The sequence below is a fragment of the Aspergillus neoniger genome (assembly GCF_003184625.1).
Source record: "Aspergillus neoniger CBS 115656 unplaced genomic scaffold BO87scaffold_20, whole genome shotgun sequence".
NCBI classification, from domain to species: Eukaryota; Fungi; Ascomycota; class Eurotiomycetes; order Eurotiales; family Aspergillaceae; genus Aspergillus; species Aspergillus neoniger.
The window spans coordinates 107533-132523 of record NW_020291148.1 but is presented as its reverse complement, the minus strand read 5'-3'; the positions used below and the strand labels follow the sequence as shown (position 1 = coordinate 132523).

General features: G+C 51.8%; 6 protein-coding genes across 6 annotated transcripts; 3 read left to right on the top strand and 3 right to left on the bottom strand.

Moving 5' to 3' along the window:
• Positions 1-1253: 1253 nt before the first annotated feature.
• Positions 1254-6538, bottom strand: BO87DRAFT_407452 (cytochrome P450). The gene is made up of 5 exons (XM_025626075.1): positions 6314-6538; positions 4504-6255; positions 3913-4448; positions 3146-3345; positions 1254-3091 (listed from the first exon to the last, which is right to left on the bottom strand). The coding sequence occupies exons 1-5, from the start codon at positions 6501-6503 to the stop codon at positions 1639-1641; spliced, it is 4131 nt and encodes a 1376-aa protein (XP_025478707.1). The 5' UTR covers positions 6504-6538; the 3' UTR covers positions 1254-1638.
• A 231-nt stretch (positions 6539-6769) lies between these two features.
• On the top strand, positions 6770-7864 carry BO87DRAFT_377393 (EMI1 family protein). Its single transcript, XM_025623542.1, has one exon. It carries the CDS (start codon positions 6806-6808, stop codon positions 7484-7486), a length of 681 nt encoding a protein of 226 aa, XP_025478706.1. The 5' UTR covers positions 6770-6805; the 3' UTR covers positions 7487-7864.
• A 275-nt stretch (positions 7865-8139) lies between these two features.
• On the top strand, positions 8140-9165 carry BO87DRAFT_310716 (uncharacterized protein; the record flags this gene model as incomplete). Its single annotated transcript, XM_025619516.1, has 1 exon — positions 8140-9165. One exon carries the CDS (start codon positions 8140-8142, stop codon positions 9163-9165), a length of 1026 nt encoding a protein of 341 aa, XP_025478705.1.
• A 203-nt stretch (positions 9166-9368) lies between these two features.
• Positions 9369-16473, bottom strand: BO87DRAFT_336524 (glutamate synthase (NADH)). The gene is made up of 4 exons (XM_025620525.1): positions 16200-16473; positions 16053-16093; positions 12642-15991; positions 9369-12591 (listed from the first exon to the last, which is right to left on the bottom strand). The coding sequence occupies exons 1-4, from the start codon at positions 16373-16375 to the stop codon at positions 9778-9780; spliced, it is 6381 nt and encodes a 2126-aa protein (XP_025478704.1). The 5' UTR covers positions 16376-16473; the 3' UTR covers positions 9369-9777.
• Positions 16474-20019: 3546 nt separating this feature from the next.
• Positions 20020-22553, bottom strand: BO87DRAFT_407448 (uncharacterized protein; the record flags this gene model as incomplete). The annotated part of the gene is made up of 9 exons (XM_025626074.1): positions 22242-22553; positions 21870-22035; positions 21409-21573; positions 20877-21003; positions 20714-20832; positions 20546-20618; positions 20446-20478; positions 20259-20352; positions 20020-20163 (listed from the first exon to the last, which is right to left on the bottom strand). The coding sequence occupies exons 1-9, from the start codon at positions 22347-22349 to the stop codon at positions 20020-20022; spliced, it is 1029 nt and encodes a 342-aa protein (XP_025478703.1). The 5' UTR covers positions 22350-22553.
• Positions 22554-23070: 517 nt separating this feature from the next.
• On the top strand, positions 23071-24705 carry BO87DRAFT_416678 (uncharacterized protein). The gene is made up of 2 exons (XM_025626767.1): positions 23071-23376; positions 23467-24705. Exons 1-2 carry the CDS (start codon positions 23344-23346, stop codon positions 24553-24555), a joined length of 1122 nt encoding a protein of 373 aa, XP_025478702.1. The 5' UTR covers positions 23071-23343; the 3' UTR covers positions 24556-24705.
• Positions 24706-24991: the final 286 nt, after the last annotated feature.

Genomic DNA, 24991 nt, shown 5'->3' with positions numbered 1-24991 from the left:
CGGTACATGGGTAGTCTACCTAATTTTCGGGCTAAGTCGCCAGAGCCTTCTCAATCGACGTGCTAGCGAACAGTTACAGTTGCTGTTAAGAGAAACGGAAGAGAACGATGCAACTCTTCGGCCCGAGCATTGTTAACCAACCGATCAGCCTCAATTAGATTAGAGGATCTATGAGCGGAACATAATGGAACTGAACTCCGTGTCGATACTCTAGTCCTTCTATAGTACAATGCCAAGGGCACAGGCACTCCTCCACTAGCAAATTGGCTGTGTAGTCTCGGCTCCACCTCCGCATTACAAAGATAAAATCCAACCGAAGTCTTTCAAGCGTGGTTGGTAAGCTATGGTAGTGAGAGTCGGACACAGTTCCCAAGTAATTTCAATTCTTCGGCGATCAGACCGCGTCATAAGAGGTACCTGGGACACTTCGAGGCAGACCATCGGCCCCTGAAGGTGGAGGGAAGGGGAGTTTGGAAGTGCAAGATAACTTTTGCAGTGACACGGACTTAGTTTGTAACTCCTGTAAGATTTCTTCCGTCACTCTCTCCATATCACAGAGCTCCTTGCGCTGTGGAATTCGTTCGGCAGGGGATTAATCCATGATGAATAGAAGAGACTCAAGATCAATACAAGGCCAATGAATATATAGAAAGGTATACCACAAGGATTGAAATGCATATATGCTGATCATGAAATGGTCCGAGGAGACGAGAAATGGTAGTGCCGCTTATAATGCATGTATAGCGGCAACCCACTGGCGTCTCCGTAAAGTGAGGCATTAGGGGTGTTAATATATCCATCACCGGCTGACAAAGTCCAAACAAACCGACAAAAAGACGAGAAATGCAGGTGACTCCCAGTCCATCTCCGCTGACACAGCAGGGTAGGTGGAATCCAGTCCTCCGATTGGAGTACCAAGTCTTCACGAAGGATGCCCAGAGGGCATGGGCTGATCAGCGCACTAAACCAAAGATCCTAGTACTTACTTTTCCCCTCAATTGTCCTATCGGAGCGCTAGAACGGCACTCCGGATGCAGGGGCCAGAGTGCTTATGTTGTATCTCGTTTGCTCAGATTCGCTCGGAAGACCGAAGCATGTAAAAGACTTGATAGAGATTGGACATGTAACCTCAGAACCATCTTTAACCATCTTATTTGCGTGTATCATCGCTAGCATTTCGTAAACATAGACGTGGTCTTATAATCTAGATCATGCCACGGATGGCAGTCTTACCTAACAGCAGATTATTTGGCCTACCGTCACAAGGAGCCGACCTCCATAATGACTTTTCTTTGAGATACTCCAAAGCCGACATCTGGGAAACGTTCCCGGCAAGGTGATTCTCCGTCATCTAGAAAGATTCTTCAAAGAGCCTTGAACGATAAAGGAAGAATCAGTGATTGCGAATCATCTGTGGAGACGAACATGGCAGGTATGCACATATAAGGGTCGAAGATGGTGATGATATTGTGAAGGCACAACTGCTAAGGAATACGTGTGCAGCATCATAACGCCGCATGAGGACTCGGCTGTTCCTGGTCGGTCTACAAACTTTGTCAGAATCACTGACGCCTTAGATTGATTAGAGGTATTTCAGATTATACTCGTAATTAAATGTACTATAGCCCCCACCGCTCCTTAAGCACGCTGTGTGATCCGCACCCGGACATCCTTCCGAGGCAGATATGCCGCGCCAGACGGCCGATGTTCAGGAATGGTGAAGCCTCCCTCTTGGGCTGGCTTGACATCCCACATGGTGATGATTGCCGCGGCGAACGCAAGGAGCTTCCTCTCTGCAAAGGCACGGCCCTTGCATCCAGATACTCCGCCACCAAATGGCTTAATGGTGTGCACGTTCGCTTTCCTCTGCCCAGTTTCCGAGTCGGTCGAGATGAACCTCATCGGGTCATAGTCACGAGGATTCGCAAAGTATTTGGGGTCTGTATGGAGAACAGCGTGGGGAATAGCCACGGTATCGCCCTTCTTGAGTTCATATGATCGAGGCTGCGCTACGCCAGCGATAGCGGCATCTTCAGCGGATTCCGTGATGGTTAGGTCAGCGGTAACACCCCGAAACGACAGAGGCGCTGAATCCAAGCGCAATGTCTCGTAGAAGCTTGCCTTCAACAAAGGACACGATTTGACTAGCGCTTCTGTATCGATTGACAGCTTGGGGGCTTCTTGGAAAGCGAAGCCGCTTTCCTGCCGGACAATCTTCACATAAGGAGCGACCTCCTTGCGGATTTCTTCCAGGAGCGTAGGGCTGGCATACATCCGGAGAAGGTGCCAAAAGACAACATTCGGGGAGTTTCCGTTCATCGCCCAAAGCAAGGATAGATGCGTAGGTGCGCTAGACCTTGCAGAAAGTCCTAGCTCTTTGCATTTGCGGATCCGCTCCTTTATAGGTTCCGAGATGTCGTCAAGATCTCGAAACGTGAGTCCAGGATCAATCCCATCATCCCAAGCAACGAAGGCCTGATGATACTCTGTAAGAGAATCGAGGAGCCGTCTACGGGCAACATGTGCTGCAGAAACCCCAGGGTGGGCCAACCGAGGGATGCCCATGGACAGAGGCACAAACTGGTTGTCCAGCGTGAACACATCTTCCAGCAGGGCAGGGAAAGCCTCAATAATGGCCTCACCCATGAAGATTGCCGTAGTGACGTGTCCAACGAACCTTCTGATGAGGGCGAAAAAGTTCACCTCGCAGGCAAGCGGGTCTTCCCCGTCAACGACAATAGCCTGGCTTCCGCGCTCCCACAGCATCTGGTCCACGATGCTTCGGCAATTGGTCACCAAATTAGGAATCTCCCGTTCAATCAGGCGGGTAGCGGTTCTGGTGCCTTCGGTCAAAAAAGGCTCCCGCATGAGAAGGTTGGGAATATTGTGGTTGAGCGTGTGATGGTCTACAGGATTCAATTTACGAATCACACCCCGGTCGCCAAAGATTTTCTCAAGGGCATAATTGATCAGGTCCGTCGAGGAGGTACCTCGAGCAGCCAATACCGAGTTGACCATGGATGGGGACACGACAACATCGTGTTTGGTGCCACCCATGTAGATTCCAAACACGGCCTCCTTCATCGACTTTCTGTAAAACTGGTGAGAAGTCTGCAGCAGCTGTTTGGCTGATTTGGAGACAAACCTGGACTTTTGAATGAGATCAACATGGTCCCAGGCAAAGGCCGGGCCATGGCCTAGCCAGGGCAGCCAATATGGCACCGTCCTTACGGGACGCGGACGTCCCTCGGAGATCCCACGGGAACGACTCTGATATTCGGTGATGAGACGAGTCACCACACAGATGGAGACCAGAATAGCCACTATGGCTGGCCATCCGATTGACTTGAGAACATCGCCGACGAATCGTACAAGATTCCCTGGCGCTAACAAGTCATACTGTTCCATCGTAATGAACGAGGAAGAACCGGCCCGAAAACGGGGGCAGAATTAGGGAAAAGAAGGACGGGGATTGCGATTCACAGATGAGATGACATGGATATCCAGAAAAAGAGAGAGCGATATACACCAAAGGTAAATAAACAATTCCCATTCAGAAGGGGAAGATCGAAGAAATAAAAATAAAAAGTAAAGAAAGATTTGTGCAACGCCTGAAGCAAAAAATAGAAACGAGAGTTTGATGCTGCTTTGAAATGATGGCCAAACTGGATTATTCAGTAAAATTACCGTAACCTAACTAACTAACTACGGGCTGTGACGCTTAGCTCAGCCACACCTGATCTGGCCTGCGGCTAAAGTCGTTCCCGGTTGGTTTCATCTTCAACTTGTTTACCAGTTACTCTCTGTACTATTTATGGCTCATCATTCATTCGGTGCAACTAACTAGTCATTACTATCAATGATACAGAAATATACATATTTTCCTCGTGGTCAATGCTCTCGGCGCAACACCTTCTGTAAGATGGCACTCTCGTGCTCATACTGGCTGATCTTATTCTGCGAACTTGCCACCTTCTGCAGGAGCCACTGAATCCGTGCGCTGAGCTCCCGGGGCTGCTTTGGGAGAGATCCCAATACCTGCAGCTCCTGTTCATATTTCCCAATGCTCTTGTTCTCACTACTCAGCAGCTGCTTGACGATGTCCAGGTCCAGCCGGCTACTCAGCGTCTTGTTCTCCGTCAACCGCTTAAACACCGCCCGATAGACAGGCTTGCCAGGCTTCACTGCGTCAGGGCATCCGTTGACGGAACTGATTGCGATAAGCTCGGCTTGCTCGAGGGCTCGGAGGGTGGCCTCGCCGTTCTCCTTGAACAGGTCGGAGAGGAGAACTTGATTGTACGGCAAAGTGCCATCCTGAGAGTGGGCTAGCGTCTTAATTAAATGCCAGGCCTGTTCGTGGCTCCACTGTTTGAATTCAATGTCCGGGTCAAAGACGAACATCTTCAAGATCTCGGATGCCGATTGTTCGATGATGCGATTAACTGCCGCTGTTTTATTTTTAGCCAAACGCGCCATTGATCAGCCAAAGTGGATCCAACCTACCTCTGGGCGTTTCTCCAGTCTCGATGCGCCGTGCCATGAACTCAAGGTCGGTCACTCGGCCTCCCAGCACTTCTATGCAGCTATCCAGGGTACCCAAGTCTCCTACCTCTTCCATGTTCTGGCCTGAATTGGCTCCATCCTTCGCCCCATGCTCAAGATGGCTGAGGACAAATTTCCTGCCCACGTCAAGCGAGCAATCGCCTAGGGAAATGGTCCGGAACACTGAGTTTGGCAATGCCTTGCTCAGGGGTTTGGAGAAAGAAACGTCAGTAGTCAAGAATACTACATGAGCGATGTTTCCGGTTGTGAGGCCTGCAGCCCACTCGGTGATCTTGTCGTACACCACACTGCTCTCAGAGGCATTATGCAGAAAGTTGTCGATTACTACGACGGGACGCTTCTCAGGGTGAGCTTCTAGGTACTCTTCGTCTGAGAGGTGTGCCTCCTTGTCATCATTTTTCCTGTTGGACAGGGCAACCTTCTTTAGGGCAGTGGCGGTATTCTGCCAGATCTTGCTGAGCTGCGCATCCAATGTCTCAGAGAAGCCAGCCTTGGTGCCGATCATGCCCTGCGCAGCTAGGTCGATAAAGCTGCTCATGCTGTTCATCCATGAGAACACAGGCCGGTAACCGACCTGGCTAGCAGCACGGGCTATCTTTGCAGTATCGCCTTTGGCGTCTTGGATCTGTTTACAATCGATGACGACCTTGTACTTGTAGTTCTCAAGGGCTCGGTCCAACACAAGCTCTCGCTTTCCCGTGCCCCGAGGGCCGTGGATGACGATGAATGTCTCGGCATTTTCCATCAGCCAGGACTGCAACTGCTTAATGTCTCCCTGGCGATCCTCCCATATCGCAGTGAGACGACGAGGATCTGTCCTTTGGCGCCCGAAGTAGATGATGTTAGCCTTGTTGACCTGATTCCGGATCCATTGAAGGACACTGTTCTCTTCAGTTTGCAAAGTTGCCTTGATCTTCATCTCGATGAAGAAGGTGCGGATTGGGTCGAAGATGGTCACAGTGATGGCCGCAATGAGTGCGGCAATGGCAGGGATCACGATCCTCGGATGGTTCAAAATCCAGTCCTTGATGACGGATAACTTGATCTTCCGCTCGTACTTGATCTTGATTCTCGTTCCGGACTTGCCGCCGCCTTCTTGCTCCGGGATGGTAAACCCGTGCATGCAGTTCTTGGCCATGACTGCGTACTTTTGCCGCGTGAACGACACAAAGGCATACCTCGGTGCGATCTTCGAATCGGTCGGCTGTCTCTCAATGTCCCTTAGTTTTCCATATCTCCTGAAGAAAGAGTACAATGTTTCCGTGGTCAGTTCTGTTGCGGCTCCATCAACGGAGCCTGGCAGGAATTCCACGCGCAGCCGCTGGCTTGGGATGCGATATAGATCCTCGATCCACGGTCTGCCATGCACGTGGGCAACCTTGACCTGCTGAAACGGGTTGAACCAGGGCCGGATAGGATTGTGCTCCAGATGGTCCTGCACCGCGGTTACAATGTCAGTGTCTCGGACACCATCCTTGCGAACATATTTCACAAAAGCACCGCCTTCTCTGAAGCGCGGAATGACTTCCCGGATGTCGACGTTCAGGCTCTGGGGGAAGACACGGCGGATTATATGCAATGGATCCGACGCCGCCAGATGGGGTCTGTTAATTCGTTTCAACGCCTCTTCGTAGGTTTTAGTCCCGCTCAGCGGGCCTTGTAGCAACCATTGTAGCTTCGACGGAAAGATATCTACTCCCAAGATGGATAGTTAGCAAGGCATACAGTATCTGAGACGCGAAACTCATACTGTTCACAAACACAAGACCCTCGTCGTCTTTCACATCAATGTGCCCAGTCTCGATGAAAGAGGCATGTGACGAAGTACGCCGACTGACGATGAACGCCTTTGTCAAGGAAGGAATCGCAGAAGGTCTACTGAAGCGTGCATGGGGTAGAGTTGCGCGTGGCACCACCGCTCGATATGGGATTCGCATCATCTCTGCAGACCTCACAGCATTGTGCAGGAAGCTAGAGGGGTTCCTGAAGAACAAGAGACGCTGTTCCTGGACTCTCCAACTATGACGTCGACTGGATGATCTGGACCAATACATGATGTGACGGGTATTATATCTTTGGTGGTGCGGGGCAGCTCCGCATTACCGTCACGGCGCGTTCGGGTGAAATTTAGGATTCGATCCGCTTTGAATCCATTCAACTTAATTCCGCCATCTCTTCTTGTCCCCATCCAAACATCCCCCGGAGACTCCCATTCTATCCTCCATTGAAACCAGTCACTGCCATGGGTTGGTGGTGGAGCTCCGCCCCTAAAGAGGGCCAGTCTTCCACGCCTTCTGCCTCCAGTTCTCCTGCCTCACAACCCCCTCTAGAGACCACCTCCGCACCTTCACAACCACCGCAACCCCGGACTCTCACCCGCGAGGAGCAGGCCGACGCAGAATGGAAGACGCTGATCGCCAGCCTTGAGAGCGATATCAGTGGTCAAAAGCAGCAGCAGCAGACACCATCCGCTGGTAATTCCACATCATCCGATTCCGCATCATCCCCATCCAACTCCGCCGATCCTCAAGCACCTCCCTCGTCCATTGCCCCCGAATCCCTATACGATGATACCATGTCCTGTCGCTCCGCATTCGACTATGCCTTTTTCTGCCAGTCCTTCGGAGGCCAATTTGTCAACGTCTACCGCTATGGTGAGCTGCGGTCCTGCAGCGAACACTGGGACAACTTCTGGATGTGCATGAAGACCCGCACGTTACCGGATAAGCAGCGCCGGAAGGCAATCCGCGATCACAACCGGAAGAAAGCCATCAAGTACAAGACAGGGCCCAGCAGCGAAGACGTGTGGGACGTGCGGACAGAGCCGGTGCAGAATGCGTTCTCTGGGGATTTCGCGGCCCTGGAACGGGAAATGCAGGCAGAGGAAGAAGAAGCAGCGCGGCAGAAAGCTGCTACGGCCTAAAAAAAGAAGCCAACCAATCATGACCCCATCCATTTTTTCGTCTTTGTGTCAGATCTCTTCACACATACCTAGGGATCTCCCATTTTTTCACATTTGATACCATGTAGATGGATACCTATCCCCCGAACTCGTGGGGCACGTTGTACAATAGCATTAGCAGAAATCAATCACCCATCATCATCTGAGCATCCCAATTGTCTCAGCCACCATCCTCAGGACAAAGGAAATCTCCGTCTCTAACGCACACAATAAAGCGACTTGCTTCCGACGGACAATCCCGATGTGTCTTTATTCCTCTTGACCTATCCTCCTCTGTGCAGCTCCTATATATAGACCTCACATAACAACAGCACCCTTGTCATCATCAGCAACCACCAACAGCCAACCATTGGGCCATTCAAGCACCATGGCTGCGATATGAACTTGTTCAGAAACAATAAACACCTGATAAGATGCGTCCTTTTGGGTCTTTCAAGAAACCTCTTCGCATCAAGCAGAGACTGAAATTACCATTAACCGCCACATATCGCATGCGCACGCTCTTCCATCGCATTTCTGCCATGCTGACTACTACCAATAACTATACAGAAGACTCGAATTCTGAATCTACTACTACTATCAAGGCTAGCAGCCTCACCAGGAACTACCCTAACATGGACGTGAATATGACCACAAATATGGAGAAGACGCTGGATACTATCGAAGGACCTGCCTTCCCAACTCGACGTCGTCAACTTCCTCACAGACCACCAACACCAACACCACCACCAGCATCAATATCAACATCAACTTCAATCCCACCACCAGCCCCAACAACCACCCACCCCCCATTCCCATTCCCATCTCCATCCTCCTTCACCCACCCTCACTCTCACCACCACCACCACCACCACCACCACCAACAACAACAACAACAACAACAACCACAACAACCACAACAACCACAACCACCACCACCACCCTACCACTTCCATCTTCCCAAATCCGTAACCTGGGGCCCCATCACCGAAATCCCCATCTACTCCCCTTCCCCAACCCCATCACCCCAATCCTCCCCCTCCACCTCCTGGATCGACCTCAGCACCACAACAACACCATCATCAGCAACCTCCTCCACCGCAGCCCTAACCTCCTCATCCCCCTTCTCCCCCACCATCCCCAAACCCAGCCCACCACGAAGCCACCCCATCATCCACCGTCCCCTCAAACCCATCCGCAAACCCCCAACCCAACTCGACAACGAAATGTTCTACCGCAACCTCTACCACATGTCCCAGATCAGCACGCTCCGATTAAACATCGTCTACGACGCGCTGAGTTTCCTGGGCGGGGACTTCCTGGACCAGGTCCTTCTCATGGAGGAGGGGTATTTGATACAGGTGGCGGTGATGCATGCGAGACAGGCGCAGCAGAGGGATTTTGCAAGGCTTTCTGTTGCTGCTGGTGGTGCTGGTGGTGCTGGTCCTTTCGGTGGTAATGGTGGGTTCGGGGCGGTGATTCCTCGTCGCCCGAGTCCGGTTAAGGGGGGTCGAGTGGAGAAGAGAAAGATGAGGAAGATGATGAGAAAGAGAAAGACGTCGGATGTTATGGGGGCGGAATTCTGGGAACAGGTAAATGAGAGGGAGGAGGGGTATGAGATTGATGAGGATGAGGATATGGATACTAGGGATTGGGTGTAGATCTGCCCGTTCTATTCTATTCTACTATACTTGTCCTAGACTGGCTTGGCTGGGGTTAAGAGGCTGTGTATATACCACGCAACTGGCATGCGTCAAGTATATGGGAGTCCGGTCATATGCACTTACTCTGCGGAGCCATACATACTACTTTGATAGATGGTATTTCGGGATTTCTACTAGTGCGTTCTTATGAATCGGAAAGGGGAATAGATGGACTGAACCATGGGATTGATATGGTCATGAAGAGAATATGTACATCAAAATGTGTTGGACGGAAATCACAAACGCTCCGACACCTCGCACCTCTTTTGAGAAGGAACAGAACGCTGCAAATCATCCTTCAAAATAGCAAAACCAAATAAAGTATAATTTCATCGGACTGTATCCCTCCCTAAAACTTCCATGAAGACGGACGCAACGTATCGTAGTAAAGATCAAAGTAATTGCCGTGATAAATATGAGCCACCCAACATGGCCTGGCCGAGTCAAAACACTTTTTCTCTTTTCGACATAGAAAATCGTAGATTCGTTGCTATCATGACTGAGGTTTCATGCAGTCAACGCTAGAACCAGTCTAGCGGGTTTAGCGGCAAGGCGCAACCTCTGATGGACTTAAGCAGATACTGTCTGCTGAGCAGCCTGAGGAACGGCATCGATAGCGGGCCGGCGCACAATACCACCAGTGACAGGGAGTTGGGAGCTGATGCCCATCAAGAAGGTGTCTACTTCCCGGGCGCATTGACGACCTTCGTTGATACCCCACACGATGAGAGACTGGCCACGACGGCAGTCACCAGCAGCGTAAACACCCGGGACGCTGGTGGAGTAATGTCCTGGTGGGGTCTTGACGTTCTTGCGGGCATCACGCTCAATTTCCTCGCCCAGGACCCGGTCCTCGGGCCCAAGGAAGCCCATGGAGAGAAGAACAAGGTCCGCGGGGAAGAATTGCTCACTGCCTTCAACGGTCTTCATGTCCCAGCCACCAGAAGCGCTCTTGGTCCACTCAACACGAACCGTGTTGATACCCTTGACACGGCCACTACCGTCGTCAACGAATTCCTTAGACATGACGCAGTATTCACGAGGGTCCTTGCCCATGTGCGTCTTGACCTCGGAGTGACCGTAGTCGACACGGTAGATACGGGGCCACTGAGGCCACGGGTTGTCGCGGGCACGCTCCGGCGGAGGCTGAGGCAGCAACTCGAAGTTGGTGACAGATTTGGCACCGTGACGCACAGATGTACCGATGCAGTCGTTTCCAGTATCACCACCACCAATAACCACGACGTGCTTGTCCTTGGCGGAGATGTACGCCCCGTCGGCAAGGTTGGAGTCCAGCAAAGACTTGGTGTTACGGTGCAGGAATTGCATGGCGAAGTGAACGCCGTCAAGCTCACGTCCAGGGACCTTCAGGTCACGGGCCACCGTGGCACCAGTAGCAATGATAACAGCGTCGTTAGTCTGGCGCAGAGAGTCTAGCGTGATCTCATGCTCTGGGCCGACGGGGGTACCGGCAGCGAACTTGACACCCTCAGCAGCCATCAGGTCAACGCGACGCTGCACGACCTTCTTGTCCAGCTTCATGTTAGGAATTCCATACATTAGAAGACCACCGATACGGTCAGCACGCTCGTAAACAGTGACGGTGTGGCCAGCCCGATTAAGTTGATCGGCAGCAGCGAGACCTGCAGGGCCAGAGCCGATGATCGCAACATTCCTGCCCGTGCGAGTCTTGGGAGGGCGAGGAACCATCCAGCCCATCTCGAAACCACGGTCAATGATGGCACATTCGATAGACTTGATACCCACGGGGTCTTCGTTGATGCCAAGGACACAAGCACCTTCGCAAGGAGCAGGGCAAACGCGACCAGTGAATTCAGGGAAGTTGTTCGTCATGAGTAGCCGGTTGAGAGCATCCTGCCACTGGTTCTGGAACACCAACTCATTCCACTTGGGAATGATGTTGGAGATCGGGCAACCAGTGTCAGACTGGCAGAAAGGCACACCACAGTCCATGCAGCGCGCGGACTGGTACTTGAGTTCATCCTCGCTCAGGCGATTAGAAAGCTCAGCCCAGTCACGCGTACGAGTTGCCGGGTTGCGGTACTTCTCGCTGCGCCGGTTGTATTTCATAAAGCCCCTGGTCTTGTCCAAAATGAGCGCAGACCGCTTTTTCTCAGTCTTAGAGTCGCTGATGCTATCTTCGATATCTAGCATCTCAACCTTCTTGGCATCGTCGGACTGAGCTTTGGGCTTCTCCGCAGGAACTGGAGTGCTAGGAAGCTGAGGCAAAGAGAACTCTGCCTTCTTGGCGGCTTCAGCCTTGGCAGCTTCCTCCTGTAGGATCCGCTTGTAATCCGTAGGCAGCACCTTAACGAAGTGAGGAAGGGCACGAGTAAAGTCCAGCAAGATACGGGCGGCGAGCTCCGATCCGGTGTAGTGATGGTGATCCTCGATCAAGCCACGAACGAAGGCGATCTCGGCGGGATCTTCCAAGCCGGACACCTCAACCATCTCCATGTTGACCTTGGAGTGGAAGTCCTGCTTCATATCCAGGATGTAGGCGATACCTCCAGACATACCAGCAGCAAAGTTACGACCAGTCGAGCCAAGAACAAGGACGCGACCACCAGTCATGTACTCACAGCCGTGGTCACCAACGCCCTCAACGACTGCGGTAGCACCGGAGTTACGGACAGCGAAACGCTCAGCAGCCATACCGCGGAAGAAGCAAGTACCGCGAGTGGCACCGTAAAGGCAAGTGTTACCAACAATGACGTTTTCTTCAGCCTTGAATGCAGCACCACGAGGGGGGTAGATGATAAGGCGACCTCCCGAGAGACCCTTACCAACGTAGTCATTGGCATCGCCTTCCAGCTCGAGAGTGATACCAGGAGCAAGATAAGCACCGAATGACTGACCAGCGGAGCCCTTGATGTTGGCGTGGATGGTATCCTGGGGAAGGCCTTCGCCACCATAACGGCGACTGACCTGGTAAGACAAGGTAGCACCCAAGCCACGATCAGTGTTGACAATGTCGCACTCAATTCTGCAAGGGAGACCCTTCTCCAAGGCAAGCTCAGACTCGGCGATCAGCTTGTTATCGAGGCGAGTGTGCAGACGGTGGTCCTGCTTGCGGACGTTGTAGGTAGCGACGCCGGGGCGCAGGGAGTGGGCAGGAGTAAGAATGAGCGACAAGTCAATCTTCTCCTGCTTGGCATTCCGGATATCGTCACGGACCCTGAGAAGCTCGGCACGTCCAACCATCTCATTCACGGTGCGAACGCCCAACTTGGCCATGATAGCACGCATCTCGTTGGCAACATAGTAGAAGAAGTTGATCACGTGTTCGGGCGTACCCTGGAACTTGGCCCGAAGTGCCGGGTCCTGAGTTGCGATACCGACAGGGCAGGTGTTGAGATGACACTAAGCATGAGTTAGCACGATTCCAAGGGGAAATTCCATATTCATCTTACCTTGCGCATCATAATGCAGCCCATGGCGATCAGAGGGGTCGTAGCGAACCCGAACTCTTCGGCTCCGAGCAAGCAAGCGACCGCAAGATCGCGACCAGTACGAAGTTGACCATCAGTTTGCACAACAACACGTCCACGCAGGTCATTGAGAACCAAAGTCTGGTGGGTTTCGGCCAGACCCAACTCCCAAGGAAGACCGGCATACTTGATACCGGTCCAACGAGAGGCACCAGTACCACCATCGTGACCAGAGATCAGGATGTGATCAGCCTTGGCCTTTGCGACACCGGACGCAACGATACCAACACCAACTTCCGACACAAGCTTGACAGAGACACGTGCGCGAGGGTTGGAGCACTTGAGGTCGTATATGAGTTGCTTCAGATCCTCGATAGAGTAAATATCGTGGTGGGGTGGCGGCGAAATAAGACCGACACCGGGAGTAGAGTAACGGGTGTGCGCAATGGGGCCGACAACCTTGTGACCAGGAAGCTCACCACCTTCTCCAGGCTTAGCACCCTGTGCCATCTTGATCTGCAGTTCATCGGCATCGGCAAGGTAGTGAGATGTCACACCAAATCGACCAGAGGCAATCTGCTTGATGGCGGACCGCATCGTATCGCCATTTTCCAACAGCTTGCTTCGCTCGGGATCTTCACCACCTTCACCAGTGTTCGACTTTCCGCCAAGGCGATTCATTGCAATGGCAAGGGTGGAGTGAGACTCCATGGAGATGGAACCGTACGACATGGCGCCCGTAACGAATCGACGAACAATCTCGGTCCAGGGCTCGACCTGATCGATAGGGATCGGTGTGCGTTGCTCGAAATCAAAATCAAGCATACCACGGAGGGTGCAGTTCTTGATCTGCTCGTGCTCAGCCTTGGCATACGCCTCATAGGACTTGTCGTTCTTCGTGCGCACAGCATCCTGCATGTTTGCGATACTGACAGGGTCGTTGATGTGCTCCTCGCCACCGTCACGCCAGTGGTATTCACCCGACTCTGGGAGACCGGGGATATCGACAATCTCGCGAGAGGGGTATCCACGCTCGTGGAAAGCAAACGCGTCTTGGGCAATCAATTCAAAGGTCAGACCACGGATGCGGCTTGCAGTTCCAGCAAAGCAACGGTCAATAACACTGTCATCGATACCGAGGGCTTCGAAGATCTGAGCACCCTTGTATGACTGCAGGGTAGAGATACCCATCTTGCTCATAACCTTAAGGATACCACCATCACAGGAAGCCTTGTAGTTCTCGATGACCTTCTCATCAGGAAGCTGCTTGCGGATCAGCTTCTCCCGGTTCATCTTCAAGATACATTCCATAGCAAGGTAGGGGTTGATGGCGTCAGCTCCGTAACCGACGAGGACACACATGTGGTGCACTTCACGAGCCTCGGCAGTTTCCACAACGATGGCAGCAAGAGATCTCCACTTGTTGCGGACCAGATGGTGATGAACAAGACCGGTTGCTAGAAGGGCAGACACCGGAACTCTGTCCGCACCAGTGGCACGGTCTGAGAGGACGAGGATCTTGTCACCGTTCTGAATAGCCTCGGTGGTGGCATCGCAGATGGCATCGAGGGCCTCCAGGTATCCCGGAACGCCCTTCTCCTTTTCGAAAGTGATATCAATGGTCCTCACAGTCCAGTCCTTGTGGGCCTGGGAAATGTTCTTCAGGGCGTTGAACTCGGGGATACTGAGGATGGGGGAAGGAAGCAACAAACGGTGGCACTGCGACTGTTCCATCTCCAAAAGATTTCCTTGAGGACCAACGTAGCACTCCAGGGACATAACAACAGCCTCTCGGATAGGATCAATAGGAGGGTTGGTGACTTGAGCGAAGAGTTGGCGGAAGTATTCGTAGATAAGACGAGGCTGCTTAGCGATACAAGCCAAGGGGGCGTCGTTACCCATGGATCCCAGAGCTTCCTTGGAGTCTGCGGCCATGGGACCAAGGAGTAGACTGACTTGCTCGAATGAGTAGCCAAAGGCCTTCAGACGAGGGTCGTTCTGAATGGTCGTTTCGTCCAAGGCATGTGTCAAGTCCACGCGTTGTTCGTCCAGGCTCTCTTTGATGGCAGGCAACTTGAGGAGCTCCTTATCCAGCCACGAAGCAAAGTCATGTCTGTGAGATACAGTGTATTTGAGCTCAGAGTCATCGATGATGCGTCCAGCCACGGTGTCGACGAGGAGCATCTTTCCAGGCTGCAGACGACCTTTCTGGACCACGCGCTCGGGGTCAATGTCTACAGCACCAACCTCCGAGGCACAAACGATGCGGTCATCATCTGTCACGTAGAATCTGCAAGGACGCAAACCGTTACGGTCGAGGTTTGCACCGCAGTAGCGACCGTCGGAGAAGGTAAAGAGAGCCGGGCCGTCCCACGGCTCCATCTGGCAAGCCGCCCATTCGTAGAAAGCAGCCTTGGCCGGATCCATAGCCGGGTTATCTTGCCAGGCTTCCGGGATCATAAGCATGACCGCCTCAGGCAATGAAAGCACACCGTTGATCATCAACAATTCAAGAACGTTATCGAACGCTGCCGAGTCGGAACCACCGTCCTCAACAATGGGGTACAGGGAATCCAGCTCCTCACCAAAAATGTCCGACTTCAGCACACCTTCTCTGGCGCGCATCCAGTTCTTGTTGCCACGAAGGGTGTTGATTTCACCGTTGTGGGCGGCCCAGCGCAAGGGCTGTGCACGATCCCAAGAAGGGAATGTGTTGGTAGAGAAACGGGAGTGGACGAGAGCAAAGTGACCTTCGTAGTCAACGTTTACCAGATCATGGTAGTACTGGTATACCTGAACGGGGGCCAGTTGACCCTTGTAGACAATGTTTCTGTTGCTCAGGGAGCACAGATAAAACCAGTTGGCGAGACCGATGACGTGAGTAGCCCGCTTTCGCAGGACATACAATTGACGTTCGAATGTCTTCATGTCAAACAGCTCTGGGTCGGTAAGCTCTGGCTTGTTTCCTTCGCCATAAGCCGACTTCAGAACGACGAAAGGCTGCATGATGGTAGGCTCCCGGGAGAGAGCGGCGGGGCCCAGGATGGTAGAGTCGCGGGGGACCTCACGCCAGCCCAACACCCGTAGTCCCAAGGATGTGGCAGTTTCCTCGAAGCTCTGTACAGACTCCTTTACGGACTCCTCCTCAGGCTTGAAGAACAGGTTGCCGACAGCATACTGACCGAGGGGAGGGAGATCAACTCCGACCTCACGGGCAAAGTTCTTGATAAAGAATTTATGGGGAATACTGGTCATCACACCAGCACCATCACCATCGCGTGCATCCGAGCCAACGGCACCGCGATGGGTCATGTTGCAAAGCAAATTGCGAGCTGCAGAAGTCAGTTAGTATACTCCCAACCCTACTAGGCATATAGGATTGTATATGCTTACCATCACTGACAATCTTGTGGCTAGGCTTGCCCTTGATGTGACTAGATTGCGAGAGAGTTGCTGTTAGCCCGTCGATCCATGAAGCCCAGGGCGCAATCATAAAAGATCACTCCTTGAGGGGGAGATGGTTCCCTGCTGAGCACTTACGCTGCAAAGCCTACACCACAAGCATCCTTCTCGTATTCGGGGTCATAAAGACCTTGCCTCTCGGGCAAGGTGTTTGCCCAGCCATATCCCTTCTTCGGCTGGTACTCCGAATACTCATTCGGAGTCTCCTCGTCCACTATAGGTTTGCCATAAAGTTCCTCCAAGTTCAGACCCATTCTTCCGCCGGTGGCCGACAGAAAATGGAGTAGCGAATCTAGGGGAATTGGTGTGGTTGTTGATGGGGGGACAATGGGATCGCCGCGGAACAAGTCGGGGCGGGGGAGGGGGGGGCAATTCGTTCTGTTATAGATAAGAACGATGTCGTCACAAAGACTGGGGGGGGGAGTGGTGTACAATGACGCGGGCAAGGAAAGGGCAAAATTCAGAAACTTTTAACGGTGATGGCCCAGCGTCTGACTCCTTGTGGGATGGATAATGGGAGAAAGAAAAGAGAGAAGGAGAGAAGGAGAGAAGCGACCAGGGGAGGGGGAGGGAGGGAAGGGAATAATAAAATGGGCAAGACAGCCAGAGAGAGCGGGAGCTCCTACTACGGGGGGGTGCGGTCCGGGGATTCACCTCGAGACTCCTCCGATACTCCGTACCAAACCAGTATGTAAAATTGGGGTTACCCCCCTTCCCTTCTCGGTCTTCTGGGCGGATGAACGCACCTCCAGTAGTAGTACTAGTAGGCTCAGGTCGGGTGAATCCACCGCCAGATCCAATCTACTCTAAAAACACCCAAATGGTACGGAAACCGAAAATTACCGAAGGTGGGGATGATCAAGAGATTCCCGTGGCAAATCGTAGCTTACCTAGCTTCAGGAGCGAAGACGGAGTGCTAAGAAGGAAAGACAGTCGTAGTTAGTAGGTTAAAGCCAGGCAGGTGCAGTCAGACGGTGGTTGTTGACGGGCGCAGGGTAAAAGGAACTAATGCGGGCTGGCAGATGGCAATGAATTCTAGCGCCTATTACGGAGTAGACTACGGAGGGTACTGTAAGGGGGGGTTGTGGAAGGAAAGGCGCATTGAATGACAATCAATCCCATCAATCATTCATCATTCTGTTGCCCTCTCTCTGCTGCATCACTGCCGGCAGTCACCAGAATATCCCGTGTATGATGTAGTTCCATATGCATACACGATGGTGATCTACAAGAGGTAAGTTTGTTATTGCTTCTGTCATCATGGTGCAGAAGGCAAAAAAAAATAAAAATAAAAATAAAATAAGAAGGTGGGTGGTAAGAGTGAGTGGCTTACGTTGACTTTTTGTGGATTAAAATGTTGTCTGGCTTGTGAGTTAGTCTGGCAGCAGGGTTTCTGACTTGTCTCAGAGAAGAAAGCTTTTCCATCCGCTCATTGTATTGAAAGGGGGAGAGGTGGAATGGAGAGAGAGAGAGAGAGATTAGCCATTTTTCCCATTCACCAAGGGAGACTGAACTGACTGTTACAGTACTTCACCTCCAGCCGGGGATTTGTTCTAGAGAAGGAGATAAGACTAGCGTCCACCAATCAGCATGACGGTTTTACAACCTTCCGCAGAAAGATTAGGTTTTGGCTACGTCAAGATCCAGGCCGGTGGGGCCCGGGCCAAAAAGAAGAAAAAGGGAAACAAAAAAGGTTGTCCGCTGACGGCGCTAGTGGGAGTCTACTGGGTACTTTGTTTCGTATCGTCCCGTAATTCTGATTCCCGTCGTTCGTTCAATACGGGCACCGACGAGTGTGTGGTATTCAATCAGATTACGGGACGCAACATTGTAGTAGTAGTCAAAGTAGTAGTAGTATTCGGTCTCCATTGTATTAATGCACTGCCTCCAAGTGGGCATGAAACGTTTTTTCCCCAATCATGCAGAGCTCCATTCTGCCATTCATGTCTGCACCACAACTCTTAATTACAAATTGACCCATCAGGTGAGAGACCTGGCCGGTCTTCTATCAAGTGGGCTGGCTGGCATACCCAGTCAGGTCAGAAGAGGACCCAGAGAGCTGTTGGAGAGGTTGGATCAACCGGAACATGATCGTCCTGGTAGTGATACCTACAACAATCCACAAATGGAAGAAGTAGATGCCCTGGGTGGCCTGTTCCACTTCATGCTCATGGGATCATAAGTCACCTTTTTCTCTGGTCCACTGTACAAAACCTACAATGCGACAACAAACCACTGTAGATACCTGGTGGTCTTATTCCATGAATACTAATTCGTATATGCTCGCATGATTCTTCCTGGTCGTGACGGCGAAGATCTCAACTCAACCCAACTCAACTCTACCTACCACTCGTTTGGAGGGACTTGGTTCATAGTATGAGCTACAGTGTTCCTTGGGTGGTGCAGGCACTGTTAGCCAAAAGAACATTTGCAATATACTAGTAGGAGTGTATACGTATAGTAGGTAGTAGAAAGTACCGAGCAGGAGCCTCATAGACACGCCAAGCGTTTCGTACCTACTAAATTTTTGGAGCACCGCATATACCAGAGAGTCCATCTCAATGCCCGTGTGCAAGCCATGGCTAGGATGGTCAATGGATGGTGAGACCGTCTGGGCTACACGACTCGCAGTTTCTCATCTTCCTCCAACTGTTCGACCAGAGCAGGAGGGAAAGGGCCCAGCTGGATGGAATGATTGGGCGTTGTATAAGTGGGGCAACGCAGGGATACAGTGCTTATCCCCGATTCTGTCCCAATCAGTTGGTCGGCCTGTGCTGAAAGTGCGCTGCTGCACATGGTAAGTTATCCCCAAGTGGCCTGGGAAACCCGGAAAAGAGGACAAATCCGGCGGCACTGCAAAAATTAAAGGTTACTAAAGAAGCAATTCTATTTCTACTCCAAAATTGCTTGGCAGGCACTAGGCGTTACATTAGAACAGTAAGGAGATGAAGTCTCCAAGTCGATTATTTCTATGTATAAGAGAAAATCCCAGATCGTCCTGGGAGATGAACTTTTGTAGTCATAGTAATTGGGATGTAGTCATAGGAATTGAGGAAGTGGGTGGCCCCTACGGTGTGTGTCAGTATACCGTGATTAAGTACACGGCCCGCAAGTGGCCTCTGCCTACATCGTATACCACAGGAATTACGGAGTGGTAAGGTGCACCCATACTAGGTTGGTGACTCGCTTCTCCGACTAGGCTAGGCAATAGATTGCATGGTGCATAAATCTGCCGCCTAAACATCTTTGTGAAGTTGATCAATCGGAAATAGTCAGAAAGAAAGAAAAAGAAAAAAGGGACAGGGCAGAACAACCGGCACACGCGGCCTGCAACTTGCAAGAGGACTGCAACCGAAGGACTTTTGACCCAGACGCTAAGTGGTGCATTGGGCAATAGGTGATCTCGCCCGTGGGCTGCTCTCTAAACCGAGGGAGGGCCCTAATAGAAACACACGCTTCCTTTGCCCATCCTAAACCAGAAGAGAGAGCCTTTGAACTAAAACTCGCATACCCCACGCTGAGGTGCAGGTGGTCGGGCGATCAGTGGTAAGTTGGTAAGTTTGCCCGTTACAAGCGTATACGCTGTTGTAACCGGTATATGTATTTTTGGCCAGGTGGAATGGTGGGTAAGTTACTGGCACGGAGCGGTACCACTCACCTCAGCAATAGAAGCATGGCTGAGTGCTGTTGTCCGCCCACCTTTTTTGATTCCCGTCAGCCCAACCTTTCCGACAACGGCCAAGCTAGGCACCTTTCCCTATCCGTCCCGGAATCCCTCCTCCCTCTCAGTCCCTCCCTCCCTCCCCAAACAATTAACCCAACCCCTCTCCGAGCCACGTTCCCTCTAGTACAGTCTTTTAGGCTGCCTTCTCTTCTCTCCGTTACATTCACCCGTAGCTTACTGCCTAGTAGCTTTCCCGTACCCCTGCCCCGCCGATTTCGGGGCCCGCCACTGCCCCGAGACGCACCTTGCGTTTCCAAGAATGCCAGTGGGTTCGATCCGGTCGAATTTCTCAAGCTCATTTCTTGAGGTCATCCAATCCTCTTATCAGTCACCCTCTTCAAATAGCCACATTCTTACTCGACGCCCATCTGTCCATCTGGCATCTAGACGTCCCATCCGTAGATCTTTGAAACCTTCCATTGACCCAAACCTAGGTCAATTTTCTGGGGAAAACCCACCCTCCCCGTGAAATGATTCCCATGGGCTTGTCCGGGACTCCGGGCAGGACTGAACGGACGGAGTAGGAGTAGGACCGTGGCCATTGATTGGCCCCGACCAATGAGCATGCAGGAAGAACACACACCAACACCCCGGAAATACGAGTGGTACCAAGCCGGTATGGCTCTGATTACACTGGTCAAGTTCAGGTCGGGATCTGCCCATACTAACGTATCCTTTCACCAGCTATCGAACTAGTAACCTTTTCCTATCCCCCCCTCCTTCTTCCCCTTCGGAATAATCACGGGGTGTTTTATGCTGGCTAACTCGGAATCCTGGCCCGATAAGAGCTTATTTATTCGAAAAATAATAGCATGAGTATGATTATGGTAATACATAAATCAATTGTTTTCCAATCTCCCACTCTTACCCTTAACCCCCCCCCCCTCCCTCGTCCGAGTTGCCTGGACGGTGTTGTGTTCACCTTCTACTGGCTGACAGATCAATGGATCCCACCATGCCAGACTGGCAGCCAATTTCATTTCCCCCCTCTATAGATCCTTAATAATCATTGTTGCCGTGCTCCGGCAAACTTGGAGCTAGGAGGTGTCCGACAGTTCGCATGGGTACGAGGGTGGCCCGATTGGATGGCTGGCTTCACGGCTTCAGGCGTGAGCTCCCCGGGACGGATTGTCTTGAGACGAATGACTGAGACGGTTCCTTCCTTTCACCTCTGAACGACTAAAATTCTCGGCCGATCTACGAAGGCCGAAGAAATCCGCCCATCCTCTCTCTCTGGTTCACTTGTCTCTCCAATGGCCAAGCAATAGCACCTACTAGTGGGCGTGTCCTGACGCCTCGCTAATTACTGGTCCTCTTAGACTTACTTGCTTGGGAGGCACGAGAGGGATGGAATGACTCGGAGCTGTGGAATGATCACTAATTGCAAGACTGCGCCTGGTGCATTCATTGATGGGGATCGATCTATCGAGAGATGGAGTATTACGCAACAAAGCTGCCGTGTTACCTCTGTCCAGAGGTGCAACTACTGTTCCGATTCTCCCCTTCGCGTATCCATCGCATCTCAGACCTCGTTTCGGGCCAGCCTTTTGGCAATCCGCAGACTGAAAGCTTTGGAGCGACGGGCATCACATGACCGAGCGGAGATGCCAATGTTTCCGGTGTCCGTTTTCTCCCGATCCTTCCTGTTCAGGCTTGTCCGCTTTGGGCTCACCGAATGTGACCTTGACAACGGAGCGGGAGCCTGCAACCTCTCGGGAGTTCTCGGGCCTGGCAAACGGAAGCGACCGAAAACCGGGCAGGAGGAGGGGGCCCCAGCAGCAGGTCGGTTTTCGTGATTACAGGAACAAACAACACCAGTAGCGTCCGGTAAGGTACCAAACGGTTTTGTTTGGTTTGGTTTGGTAGGTCTTTATGCAGACCGAATTAATTTCAGCGTGACTCTGATTCATCTTTCCGCTGCAGAGGCGCCATAGACCCAGTAAATTGTCTCCATCTGACTGGATGGCATCTGGATCTACCATGTGTAATTTTCCAGGCTATCCTGGCTATTTCTGAGTTGCTACTGCCACAGCCTTCTTTTATTGAAGACGACGCTGCTCTCCTGCAGAAGGACACTGAGGAGGATGTCAGATCAACATCTACAGCTGTGCGAATTGGTGGAGCAGAGTAGTCCGTCCATGGCCTGATTTTCTCACGGCTCGCTGTTGCTGCTTTGCACAGTTCGTACAGCTGGCTAGGCTCATGCTTCAGGTGATCTTTGTGCAGTTATACTCGGCAGCTATGCAGGACTACGGAGAACCCCGGATGCCTCACTGTGGGCTGATGCGGGCCTTGGTGCGGAGCGTGGGTGAGAGATAGATACATACAACCGCTGCTGTGCATGCGTCCTTGTTTCTGGCCTGGCTGGTGCGACGCATTGAAGCAGACACAGGCACCGCATGAGGGTTTCCCTTGCTTACGGCGTGTCCAGAGTCAAGCCTCTGTCTACGTGCTGCAATGCGGCCAGCCAGCAGTAATGTCAATATGCACGGTGCACCAATCATCGATGGAGAATATGGTCTTTACCTGCACGTTTGGGGGACGGATTTTTGTCCGTTGGTAGATAGTCAAGTGGACTTGAGACATGAGCCACTAGTTAGTCGATGAGCCAGACTTCTAGTGTGAATAATACAGTGTTGCTACTTAGCTGAATGGTCTGTCTCACAACACGAGGCCGACGCTAGGATGGAAGTGCAGGGAAGTTTGTCTCTATGAGGGTAAGGTTAATAGTAGTTCGCAAGAATCCTTCCATCTAGTACTGTAGTAAACTGGAGTCCCCGCTTAACACACGATACTAATACCAAAGTACCATGCAGCCCTTTTTTTTTGTTGTCGAATCATGGGCGATTTAGATAATACTACTTCGTACCGTCCAAGGTATGAAGTGTGACACAATCGGGAATTGAGTCTCGGGATATATATTATTAAATTAGTACGGAGTAGATGGGACATGAAGCAAGACAATGCAAGTCCCATCGATTCCAAAACAATCTCCACCAAACTATATACACTCTTCTTGTTAGTGTCTATGAAAGGGTTACACAGATCTCAAATCTTGCTGCGTGACCAGTTCGCCAGTCTAAAAGGAATCGCAAAAGGAAGCGGCGAGACGCATCCTGCCAGATGCGGTAAGTCGGGAGATCCCCGCGCGGGAGCTTGTCTGCTTTTGTTTTGGGTTTCCCTCTCGACCTCTCCGATTTCTCCAATTCCGCCTCTTCCTTTCCAAACAGATTCAAGATACCCCCTTCAGCTAGGTCTCTACTACTGATCTAGCGTCACAAATTCGACTCGATTATATTCCGATAAAATTGCCCAGCTGGTCTTGCGCATGACGACGGAACAACTCTGGCTCAGAACCACCTCACGATAAAAACCAACCGACCTATATAGAGTGCGAATCACTCAAACTTCTTTCCATCTATACATTGCGATTCAATCGAGTTTGAACGAGTACTTCCATATTCCTTGTGTTAGCTCAGGCTAGCACCGCCAACAACAATGCTCTCCCTTCCACTCATTACACCTCGCGATGTACGTGCTATCGGCTTCTGCGAGCTCCTCACACAGACACCCTTGGCCTCCAATTGAAGTGCATCCTTGGCTGATTTATTTCTATGATAGTCTCACGAACTCTGGTTCGGCTCCTCACAACCCTACCGCACCTCCTCCCAGCACCAGCCGTCCGCCGGAGAAACACAACCACATGCCCGTCGCAATGGCTCTACTGCGCTAGGTGGACGTGCCTCAGCCTCTGCGTCAGGAAATATGCTTTTATCCCTTTTGTTGGAAGAGCGGGCTCTACGTGCGCGCAAGAACAATATTGCCTCGTTCGGATACTCGTGGATCAGGCCGGCCGGGTGTCCCAAGACGATGCTGGGTATGAAAGAGGAGGAGGCAGAGCGAGAAGAGGCGCTGGCCGCCGCAGCGGCAGAGAGAGCAGCGGCGGCAGCGGCGGAGGTGGGCGTGGATGGGTTAGACGAGCTCGGGAACCAGACGCAGGGTACTTTTGATGGCGATGGCCAGGATGACACGGGCATGGAGAGAGATCTGGACGATGATATCCCCGACGCGGATGCAGATGGACTGGTTGAGGAAGGCGAGGAAGGGCTGGAAGAGGATGATGTCGTGGATGAGGGAGAGTACATGGAACGTGATCTAGACGATGATATTCCGGAAGCATTCCCGGACGATGATGACCTGGATGAGGAAGACTTGGAGGAAGAAAATGACGACTTTGACAATCAGCCGGACCTGGACAATGATATCCCCAGTGCAGCTGAAGAAGATTACGACGATGAGGGACTGAGCGAAGGCGAGGAAGACATGGGTCGGGACCTGGATGATGACATCCCCGAGGCAGTCGAGGACCGGTCAGAGCAGGAAGAGGAATGGCAACATACCGACACCGACGCCGAATTTGACGATGAGGAGGATGTCAGCTTCTCGCAAGACCCCTTTACGCAGAGCTTCCGTGCCAGTACAACCAGCAGTCGAGGCCTGCCACCGCCGATACGACGGGAGAGGGAAACCGAAGCCCAACGGCGGTTCCTACAGAGGTGGAGTGGTGGCGGAGATGCCTTTGACACTAGCAGCATGCTCGTCGACGATGAAGACCTCCGCGCTTCTTTGACGAGTCAGGGCAGCCGACGGAGTTTCTTTAGTCGATTCCCTAGACGGCGCACGGGAGGGCCCAGAGACAGCCTCGAATGACCGCAAGTTCAATTCTAAATTACATAGGTGTACTATAGTTCCTCGGGATGGGGTTATGGAGTCGTGGGTATATCGCAAAAGGAGGGATGCTTGTGCTTATATAATTGCATGAAACCGAAGACGGCGTCTTGGGCACATACAGAATTTAATAGACTCATTCTATAATCACAACTATTACGTATGGTACAATGTCGTTCAAGGTAGCGGTCAAGAATATCTATCGTATTGCAAGCGAAAAGGTTCATATATCAAATGCATGTAGATAGGCAGGTAGATGACATGATGGGTATGAAATTAGTATACTATACATCTTACATAGCATTGTACAGCAGAAGAGCAGATGCCGTCCTATGTATGGCGAAAAGACCGAGCAAGCAAGCATTCATAACGTAAATCGCAGAAGCCCAAACTCCCGGCATGCACTATCATCGGTAGA